At 34.9% G+C, this 11,598-nt stretch overlaps 1 protein-coding gene across 1 annotated transcript; it reads right to left on the minus strand.

Moving 5' to 3' along the window:
- Positions 1–8,035: 8,035 nt before the first annotated feature.
- LOC107816081 (3-oxo-Delta(4,5)-steroid 5-beta-reductase-like) lies at positions 8,036–9,390 on the minus strand. The gene is given in 2 exon segments (NM_001325969.1): positions 8,036–9,163; positions 9,352–9,390. Coding segments are annotated over 2 exon segments (1,167 nt in total).
- Positions 9,391–11,598: the final 2,208 nt, after the last annotated feature.

Genomic DNA, 11,598 nt, shown 5'->3' on the forward strand with positions numbered 1-11,598 from the left:
GCCAAAACTTCATCAGCCTCTAGATCCTCTTCTAGAAATAAAGACCATAATGAACCGCTACATGAGTCTGTTGTTTCTAAAATTATTCCTTAAGAGTTACCCTTCAAATCGGACTGTGAGGCAATGAGAAAGAAAGTTTCTTCCATAGCAACACTAAACCATGTCAATCATTACCCTACTTTATTCTCCATTGGCCTTTTTCCTCTATTTCTCTTTGAATGCCATTGGAAATCTAATTTTCCTGTGGTAGTTCCTAGTGCTGATGAACTAATAACCTCTTATCGTGAAGGTTATTCGTTTGTGTATACCTGTCCTTTACCTTAGGATTTGACCCACCTATTAAACAAGTAATCATTGAATTTTGTCATTACTTCAATGTATGTCTTGGTCAAATAGGCCTGATAGTGTAGAGGGCAGTGGTCTGCCTGTGTTATTAATCAAACTTAGTTTCAACCCTTTTACTTTCTAACATTTACTCCATCTATATTCCATGAAGCCTTTTCGCGAAGGTGTCTTTTCTCTTATAGTGAGGAGCAAGAGAGTTTTAGTCACCCCGAGGATGATTGTGATGTACCTGGTACTCCTGGTTCATTGTTGTTCCCACTCGTGATTTGGTGGGCGATGAAAACATGCATTTACTTGAGAAGTGAAAATTTGAACGTGAGTTCTTCTCTTCACCACTTTCTTTTCTTTTCTCTTATAATTTCAATTTCCTCATTTGTTTTTTTTTGCCTTCCAGCAATCATGAAATTTTTCGGTGAACTTCCTAACTTTCTTGATTGGGTAGAAAAATATTGACTGTTGCTCCTATGGATCAGAGATAGTGGAAATTTGTTTCTCAAAAGTTCTGGTGGAAAGTGAAAAACCATGGTATTTTATCTTACCGTACCGTTTTCTCACCATAAAGTTTCTTTCTCTGAACCTTTTTTGTTATTCCCAGGTTTTGATGTTCGTGGCATTCGCCCCGCCTCTATTTCTATTGCTAGGTTTTCTGTTAGCACAATCCAAGAGCATATTTTAAGCGTGTCTTCTTCAAAGAGGAAGAACAATGAAACCCTCGCCTCTGATAAAGAAGTAGAAGAAGAAGATGATGGCTCTCTAATAAGGAAGCCACAAGTTAGGAGGCTTATGTTTTTAGATGATGAAGCCACCGTTACCCCCAATCTACCTTAAAAAGAAAATACATACGGGACTCGGAGGTAATTTTTTAGATGATGACTGCTTAACCCTTTCCATCAGAATTACTGTAACCTAGACCGAAAATAATTAAGTATTCTGCGTGTCTTTCGGGTCTAATTCCATCATCTGGTATGGGCTAGCTTTTTGCCTATCGTCTAAAATGATTAGTAAAACTTAAATGAACAAAATAAAAAATAAACCTTTTAGGAAACCTGAACGTGGGTATTTGCTCAAAAATAATACTTCGTCAAGTGAACTGCATTCCAATGGGATGGCAACACATTTCTATCCATAGTCTCTAATTCATAAGCTCACTTTCCAGCAATACCTTTAACTCGATATGGGCCTTCCCAATTTGGACTCAATTTTCCTGCATTTTTCGCGTGTGTTGATCGAAAAACCGTTTTTAGGAAAAAGTCCCCGATCTTGAAATATCTCAAGTTTGCCTTCATGTTATAATATCGTTCAATCCTCTGCTTTTGCGTTGCCATCTGAACCAAAGCTACCTCTTTTCTCTCTTATGTCAAATCCAAATTTGTACGAAGTTTTTCCTCATTTGACGCTTTATTTGCATGCATGTACCTTGTACTCAGTTCTCTTATTTCCACCGGAATTAAGGCCTCAATTTCATAAATAAGAGAGAACGGTTTTTTCCCGTACTTTTTTTGTCGTTGTTCGGCAAGCCCATAGCACCCCAGTTAGTACTTTAGGCCACCTTATTTTTTATTCTTCTAACTACTTCTTTATATTATTGATAATGAATTTATTTGTCGCTTGTCCATTAGCTACGGGATGATAAAGTAATTTGTTTAATTTTTCAACTTCTGAAAAAATCAGTAACCCTTGCACCTACAAATTGCGGCCCATTATCGCAAGTGATTCCTTTGGGACTCCAAACCGGTATATTATATTTCTTCAAATGAAGTTGATAACTTTCTTTTCTCGTACTTGTTTAAGGCACCTGCTTCTACCTACTTTGAAAAATAATCAGTTAAAATTAATAAAAATAGCCACGGTAGTAAAGGACCTACGATATACATCCCCCGCTTCATAAACGGCACGGTGATATGATTGAATGGAGAAACTCCGCCGGTTGATGCATATTATTTGCATATCACTAACACTTATTGCACCGTGTTACAAAAATATTTGCTTCATATTTCATCTTCGGCCAATAATACCCCGCTCTTATCAGCGTTTTCACCAACGATCTTCCTCCGGCATGATTACCACAATGCCCTTCATGCGCTTCTCGCATCAGATATTCAGTTTATGATGGTCCAAAGCACCGTGTTAGGGGTTCTCAAAATATTTTGCGATACAAATTTCCTTTTATTAGGCAATACTGAGCATCTTTCTTCGCAACAATTGGGATTTCTTTTTATCCTTAGGTAAAATTTCATACTGCAAATAATTCACAAATTCGTTTCTCCAATCCCAAGTAATTTATTGAAATTTACTTTGATTTTGGTATGATCAAGGGATGAATGAAGCAAAAGCACCACAATCGCATTTTTTGCGTTTGACACATCTGCCATAGACCCCAAATTTGCTAACGCATCGGCTTCTGCGTTTTTCCCCCTGGGTATTTGGACAACTTTCCAAATTTGGAAATGCCTTAGTAACTCTTGTACCTTTTCAAGGTATTTTTGCATTCGCGTCTCACTTTTCACGTAATTCCCTTGCATTTGATTTACTTCAGCTGCGAGTCACTTTTGATTTTGATTTGTTCAATCCAAGTTCTCTTGCGAGTTCCAAACCTACAATCACGGCTTCATACTCTGCCTCATTGTTAGTAATTGGATAACACTTTATTGCTTGTCTTATACTCACCCGGAAGTGAAATTAAAACAATTCTCAAATCTGCTCCTTTTTACATTTGAGGACCCATCGGCATATAAGGTCCAAGTCCCCAGATTAGACCCGGTAAATACTCGTACCTCATTTTTGGCTTCAGAAAAAACTTTCGAGCTGAAATCCACTACAAAATCCGCTAGTACCTGAGATTTTATGGCAGTTCTAGGCTGACAGATAATATCATATTCACTAAGCTCTATAGACCATTTAGCTAACCTCCCTAGTAACTCTTGCTTGTGCAATATATTTCTTAACGAAAAAATAGTTATAACAGAAATATGATTACATTGAAAATAGGGTCGTAACTTTCTTGATGTCATTATTAATGCTAATGCGAGTTTCTCTAAATGGGGATACTGTGTCTCGTCATCTAATAAGAATTTGCTAACATAATAAATTGGAGATTACTTACCCTTGTCTTCAAGTACCAGCACCGCGCTTACTGCCACCTCTGCGCTTACTGCCACCTCTGATACAGCTAGGTAAACAAATAATCTTTCTCCGTCCCTTAGTTTTGCTAACAGGGGTAGTTTTGACAAATACAACTTCAAATCCTTCAAAGCTTGTTGACATTCGTCAGTCCATTCAAATTGATTTTGCTTTATAAATATTGAAAAGAATTTAAAGTATTTTTCTGAAGATTTGGATATAAATTTTTCTAAAGCTGCAACTCTACTTGTTAATTTTTGTACATCTTTTTCGCTTGTAAGTACATCGGGTATTCCTTAATTGCTTTGATTTGAGCAAGATTCACTTCGTTGCCCCTGTTAGAAAGAAGAAATCCTAAAAATTACCTGAAGCGACACCAGAGGCGCATTTCTCTGGGTTTAATTTCATGTTATACTTGTGGAGAATTTCGAAGATTTCACTCAAGTACTGAAAATGGTCCCATGCTCATGCTGATTTAACCAACATGTCGTCAATGTAGACTTTCATGGTTTTTTCCCAAGTCCTCTTGAAACATTTTGGTCACCAGCTTTTGGTACGTTGCTCCAGCATTTTTTAAGCCGAACGACATAACTTTATAACAGTATGTCTCCCTATCTGTAATAAATGAAGTTTTTTCCTCATCTAGAGGATGCATCTTTATTTGATTATAGCTAGAATATACGTCTAAAAAACTTAAAAGTTCAAGATCTTGCGGTAAAATCAATGTTCATGGCCTGCAGTAGAATCAATTAATTGATCTATATGCGGTAAAAGAGAAATTTTTGTGTAACCACGTATTATATACATCGTGTGCAGTGTCCTATATTTTATATATAAATTTTTTGTGTTATTATTATTGATCTCTAATGAGAAGGGTCATATAACTAAAATAAGATTTGTAACGGACTACACAACTAAATCTCATGTGCAATGATGCGATCAAATTTCATTTAATGCAAGTAAAAGTAGTTCCATAAATTAAAATCAGTAGTACGACTTATCAATGTAATCTAGTAGGAAATAGGAATTATCAATGTGTAGTCAAGTTATAGACACCTCCTCTTCTTTGTTATCAGAACTTTGTAAGATATCTTCTGATTTCCAATTTCCATGATACATTAACATTTAAGACGGCTTAACTTTGCCATCCAGTATCCTACTTTTTATTTTGTAACGCAGAGTTTTATGAAATTCCAATTTGCCATCTCAATGACATCATGAGGGTGTGTTTTGGTATAAGTGTATAACATAAAATTTTCAACAAAGATAACATTTTCTTATCTCCGGAAACAGTTTTCTGGATACTGTTTTGTATTTGATTGGTTATAAAAGGAACATATATTAATCCTATAACACGTACCGTTAACGGAGATAGTGCTTTGATATATTATAATTTTTGGGTGCTAAAGTGTGTTGAAAAAAGTTGACAAACAACTAGAGCTTGGATACTTGTAAGTTGTAATAAGTGACATGTCATTTTCCCATTTCAAGTAGAAATATTATATTGAAAAATCATTTTTAACAATTCAATATGACTAAACACTAAAAAATGATTTACGCATGAAAACAATTCGTCCGAAAACATATTACTTCAAGTAGCATGCATCTCATAGGACCTTGACCCGCCTGCTAATCTTCTATTAATTTTTTTAAACATTGTTGAATATGATAAAGTCGCATTCACTAACGGACTCATAATCTGTCTTATACCAAACAAAACATTTATACTGTCCCAACTTAAAATCCATATTTTTTTTGTTTAATTATCTACTGCCAGGAACATACTAGTTTGATTTGATCCAGATTCACCGCGTATAAGGTACATTGAAAGGTGAAACGTTCCCTACTAGAAATTTCACCCAAAGGTGTGGCCTAATGGTCAATAAAATGGAAGGAGACTATGAGGTCCCAGGTTCAAATCCTAACAAAGGCAAAAAAAATACTAGTGATTTCCCTCATCTGCCCAAACCTTTATGGACAAAGCTTGTGTTTGTGGGAGATAACAGATACCCGGTAAAACAGTTTAGGTGTGCACAAGTTGACCCGATTAAAAATAAAAGGATAGATGAATCCCATGCTTCCCACCACATCCCTTGGTGGATTAAAAAAAAATCCATGGTTCCCATTCTTGTTGACTGACACTGCCAAGGAACATTGCTAAGGGACATGAGGATCTTCCTGGGGCGTGATTCATGTCAATGGACATGGTATTCATTCTAGTAGAAAAATAACGTTTTGCCCGTCTGCTAAATGAGAATTGTAACCAGCGACCTCAAGCTTATACCTATTGATGAGTTTAAATACGAAGTACTTACGATGTATATATTTATTACACCATCAAGTTGATTTAATACAACAAGTAATTCTGTATCGCAATATCTAATATACTACTAGTAACTTAAAAATAAAATGATAACTTGCTATAACCACTAAATTATCCTGACAATATAAAATTCTTTTACTGTCAGCAATCCATGGCGTAAATCCCTATTGATTACTACTACCTGTCATTTTAGCTTTTAAACGAACATTAAACTTGTGCTTTGCTCCTCAGAATGATCGGAAAGCAATAACGTCACTTAGGAAAGGACATAAAAGTTGAGGCAATCACTTTGATCTTTTTGTTGCTTAAAATACCACGCAAGTACTCTCTTCTTTAGATTGTGCTTCAAATTTTAAGATCAACATCCAAGACATATACGGACGACAATAGACAAGATTGTTGATTGAAATCACCTAACTCATGCTGGATTAATCGTATGTTGAGCCGGAGCAATGAACTTATTTGAAGTGGCTATTTCGTACCAGAGAAGTCTATGTACGAACAAGAATTATTTTATTTCCCATCTAGCTACTCTAGGAACCTCTTGTTTCCAATGCCAAATCTATCAAATTTGATCAACCTATCCAGACTAGAACTATTGATTGATTCTACATTAGCACTAAAGTAAGGGGACTGCTTAAAAATTCTCATTGAATAAGTTAGAGATATATTAGATAGAGTGCAGCCAGGCTAGAGAGAGATGGGGAACTACTCACATATAAATCTTCTTTGCACGAGCTTCCATAAGTCCCGAAATAGACTCCAATTACAAGTGTTAAGCATCAAGCAATTCAATCAAGAGAAGAATGGGCAAGAAAAAATTAAGTACGAATTCATCACAGATAAACTGCTAATCTAGCTCTTTCATAGAGGAAAACCCAATTTCCATTTTCTGGTTAGGCACCCTTGCTAACTAGGAAGAGGGTTGAAATAGGATTGATCCAAGTCTAATGACCCCCCAAAACATTTGTGCAGGCTTTAATCCAGAAACAGGTCATGATAATCTATTACAAACATCAAAAATATAAACACTGAAGAAGCAAATAAATCATGGTGAATCAAGCAACTTGACTTATTAGTTTGCCTGTCAAAATAATATATTATTACATAATTTATGTTGTTGACCAAAAAGAACAACATATGATGTTGAAAACACTTGTTTTGATATGATGTTGAAAACACTTGTTTTGATCCTTTTCTATTAAGCGTCATGCTGAATCAAGATGTGCTCTTTTATGATTACATTCATCTTTGCTATAATTGAAGTCATTTCTTACGCTAGAATAATTGAAGATGCATGTTATCAATTAGACATCCAAGATCATGTATTTGTAATTCTACATGATGAGGATCTGGATTTGGGAACTGCTTCAGTTTGTTAGACCACATTCTTCTTGAATTTGCAACTACCCAGTCATATCCAGATAACTGATATCCAATTTGATACATAGATATGGTGTACTCTAACTATGTACCCTAAACAGCGATGGGACGACTACCTGATCTCCTTATTGATGTACATGTTACACAACCTCTGAAATGCAATTATATCAAAAAATTGTTCTTCATCTGGTATACACTTCAGATTTTAAAAGATGAATATTCGTTAACCTCAGTATTCGACTTTCATAGCAAATGCATCACCATCCATAAGACCTTCTAGATTTAGCAATTCGCATTCAAAGATGGCATTATTCAAAACAAGCAGGGCACATTCAGACCATGGACTTGAAACTTCAGATTGCTAATTTCCGTTGTCTTCTACTTCACTTGTAATCTTGTCAGATATTAGCTCATTTTCCATTTGCAATGAAAATATCCATTTATAAATCAAGTGCACCCATATGTGCTTACAACGTTAAAGGTTAGACACTCAAATAGGTCAAACATTACTAACATGTAACAACTTTGTAGAAATGGTAGTGCAACAAGAAGTTGTTTAACTTCTTCATTAGAAAGGTGATAAACAAATATCAACACAATAAAAAAAAAAGATGCTAAACAGATCTCATCAAACTAATAAGCACTTTCCAGTCATCAAGGCTACCAACATGTACAAAAAGAAGATGCAAAAAAACATAACAAATGGATAATTACAGCAAAACAGCATATAGAAGCCAAAAGTTACATCATTTCAGCTAGAAATTGCTTCAATTTGCTATTATTACTTCTTATTAAACAACATAATAGAGAGGAAACAAGCTCAAATAATTTATCACACAGTAAAACCAAGAAACGCACATCAAACTAAGGAACAACTTTGTAGGCTTTCACCTTATCAATCCAGGAAATGAAGGCTTTTTGCGAGTTCCGGAATCCCAAGAAACCGTGTTCCTTACTCTTGTTCATAGTATCTAGAGGGCAATCTCCAGCAAGAATAAGATCAACAAACCACCAAACTCCAACATCCTCCAATTTAGCAGGCGTCAATCCGTTCTCCTTCACAATCTCATCCCAAACTGGACCTTTGTCTTTCATCATCTCTGCCAAAGTGCACCTATTCACTTCATCAAACTCTGCGGCTTCCACTCCAAATTGCTCCGCCAAAACCTTCCAGAAATGCTTCCACTTGAAAACATCCCCATTGCTCACATTAAACGCCTCATTCTTAGCATACGGATCCACTGCAGCCCATATCTGATGCTCAGCAATCAAATCTGCATCCGAGCAATCCGAGTATCCATCCCACGCTGCTTTAACGCCTGGAAACTTCAATGGCAACCCTTCATGTTTACATATAGCTGCGTAAACACAAAGCGTTCCAACAATGTTCATCAAACTATACGGTGAAAACCCGAATATTGTCCCGGGCCTATGAACTGACCATGTCAGTCCTTCCTTCTTCTCCACCTCCTTAAACAAAACATCCTCAAGAGTGTAATAGAAATTGGGGGCGTCTAATCTAGGTAAATCCTCGTGAAATGGAGAATCATGAGCAACTTTACCATACAATTCAAAGGGGCCCAAATAATGTTTTCGGCCTGTTTGCAAACAGATGTGGCGCAAGTTGGGACAATTAGGGATAATAACACTGAGAACATTTTGAAACATCTTCCCATTAATTTCACAGTTTTCAACCTCAGTGGATCTACTGGCCCATGTCACGTAAAAAACGTGAGTAACATCAGTTAGAAGGGAGAGTTTGGATTGGGTATCTTCTGGGTTTGATATGTCACATTGGATGTAGTCAATGGGGTGATCGGCGTTCCAAGACGGTCTAGGACGGCGGGCAACACCGTAGACCTTCCAAGGACCGCCGGGGGTGTCAGCGAGAGGGAGGATCTCGGCGAGACTGTTTCCGACGATGCCGGTGACACCGATGATTAGAGCTACGCTTTGGTACTTGGGTGGTGCATCATCTTCTTCGAATTTTTTCTATGGAATTAAAATTTGAATTAGATTAGATGTAAAATCAAAAAAAACAACTACTGTATGTCTCAATTCCAAGCAGACGTAAAAATCGACTATATATAGATTGATTCAACTTTTACTTGGACCTGTTTCATTTCTAATAGATGCAAAATAGAGAATGAGTGAAGAGAAAGAGGAATTGAAACTTTTACCTTAGCAGCACCAATAGCTCCAGCCCACCACCAGCTCATTTTGCAGTAGATTTAGAAGAGAGAAATAGTTTGTTTGAATCTCAGGATGATAAGAAAGAAACTTGGAGAAGGTCGATTGGGGTAGATGGTGATATAATGATGGTCGATTGGCGTGACGGTAGATGAGTTGTGGCCCTCGCATTCTTTCTTTTTCTACTATATTATTATATAATTTTAAACAAAAATTATACTAGTATTACTCCTATTTTATACTCTCTCCGTTCCAATTTATGTGAACGGTTAGACTGGTACAAAGTTTAAAAAAAATGAATACTTTCTGAATTTGTGGTCCTAAATAAGTTAAAAAGAGGTCCAACATATTTGTGTAATTATAAAAGCTTCTCATTAAAGGTATAATTGAAAGTTTAAGCTAAATTGTTTCCAAATTTAGAAATGGGTCATTCTTTTTGGAAAGGATAAAAAAATAGGTTCATATAAACCGGAACGTAAGGAGTATTATTTTCATAATTATTAATAATTAAAATGTCATATTTCGTTTTAGATTGTAATTTTAATTTATATTCTGCTTAAGAAAATCATATTTTTATTTTAAAATAACATAAGCTTATTATGTTAGTATTATAAAAAATAATTTATATATCACAAAAAATGCATTATATGTTTGTGATCATAAATTTCAAAGAGTTTCTTTTAAATTCTTAAATTCGATGACTAATCAAATATTTGCCGTAATTAATTTTTTCTTTTCCTAAAAGAAAATTATACTTTTTTTATATATTTGGCTAATTGTGGGATTTCACTAGGTTTTTTATTGTTTTTGTTATTGTTGGCTAGTCCTTTTTCTTGGAGGATAAAATTTTGGACTTTTATAAATTGAGGATCTTTGGTTCTCATCTAGTAGCATCCACAATGTAGACTCTAAGGACTCGTTTAGCATGAGGGATAAGTAATAATTAATCTTGGGACTAAATTTAAGAAGAGTTTATCACATGTTTGGTTGAGAAAAAATTATGGTATAATTAATTCCTAAATTTGTAGTATTTTTTTTATCCCCATAGAAAGGAAGAATAACTAATCCCGAAATAATTAATCCTGGGATAACTTCTTTCCAACCAAACGACTCCTAAGAGCTCGTTTGGTATGATGGATAAGAAATAATTAATCTCGCGACTAAATTTAAGAAGAGTTTATCCCATATTTGGTTGGTAGAAAACTGCGGTATAATTAATCCTGTGATTAGTTATCCCGGGATTGTAGTATTTTTTATCCCCATGAAAAGGTGGAATAACTAATCCTGGGATAACTAATTTCGGGATAATTAATCCTGGGATAACTCCTTTCCAACCAAACGACCCCTAAGGAGTTTGAAAGTCTTGTTTAAAGGAAAAACTTGTGAGATAAGTATTGTTATACTCTGGATATTTTGTATTTTTTTATGTGGATTGCTCGTGATGTAAGACAATCAATCGAATCACGATAAATATTTGTTTCGCTTTTGGTATATATTTTTATTTTGTTGCCTGATTTATTATTGTTAAAGGTATGAGTGTTCAAACCGAACCGAAAAATCGCACCAAACCGAAAAACTAAATCAAACCGATTAAAAAACTAGACTAGATTTGGTATTGAATAAAAAAACTCGAACCAAACCGACATATAAATATATAAATTTTATTTATATTTTTAAGACTTTATAGTGAATTTTCTTTAGAAAATGTAGAAATATTTGGGATCCTCTCATGTATTAACCTTGAAAGCGTAAATTAACGAAAAATTATTGTTAGACTTCTAAGAAAATAACTATCATGTGTTACTAAAAAAATTCTCACATTAGAATATTTTAATAGATCATATGTTTGTCAATTTTTTTCCATATTTACTAAACATATATTCATTTATCAAAGCTTTATCTATAATTTTAATAAAGTAAGATTGAAATAATATTCATGTAACAAAAAAACCCGAAAACCTGAAAAACCCGACAAAACCGAACCAATCCAAACCGATATAGATGATTTGATTTGATTTTGATAAAAACTGAACCAACCCGGTCCATGTACACCCCTAGTTGAAGGTATGTTTTGTTAGCTTCCACATGACACCTGATTATCACGATCCTGCAAAAATAATTTATCAAATTAAATTTTTAATTAGAAAATGTAAAGTTGGATTTTAGTCTTGTAGCTCCGCTCTAAATCGCTGATAGTATATTCATTAGTCATTCTCCTCTTGTAACTTTTCGTCGTA

This window comes from Nicotiana tabacum, chromosome 18 (assembly GCF_000715075.1).
Source record: "Nicotiana tabacum cultivar K326 chromosome 18, ASM71507v2, whole genome shotgun sequence".
Classification (NCBI taxonomy): domain Eukaryota; kingdom Viridiplantae; phylum Streptophyta; class Magnoliopsida; order Solanales; family Solanaceae; genus Nicotiana; species Nicotiana tabacum.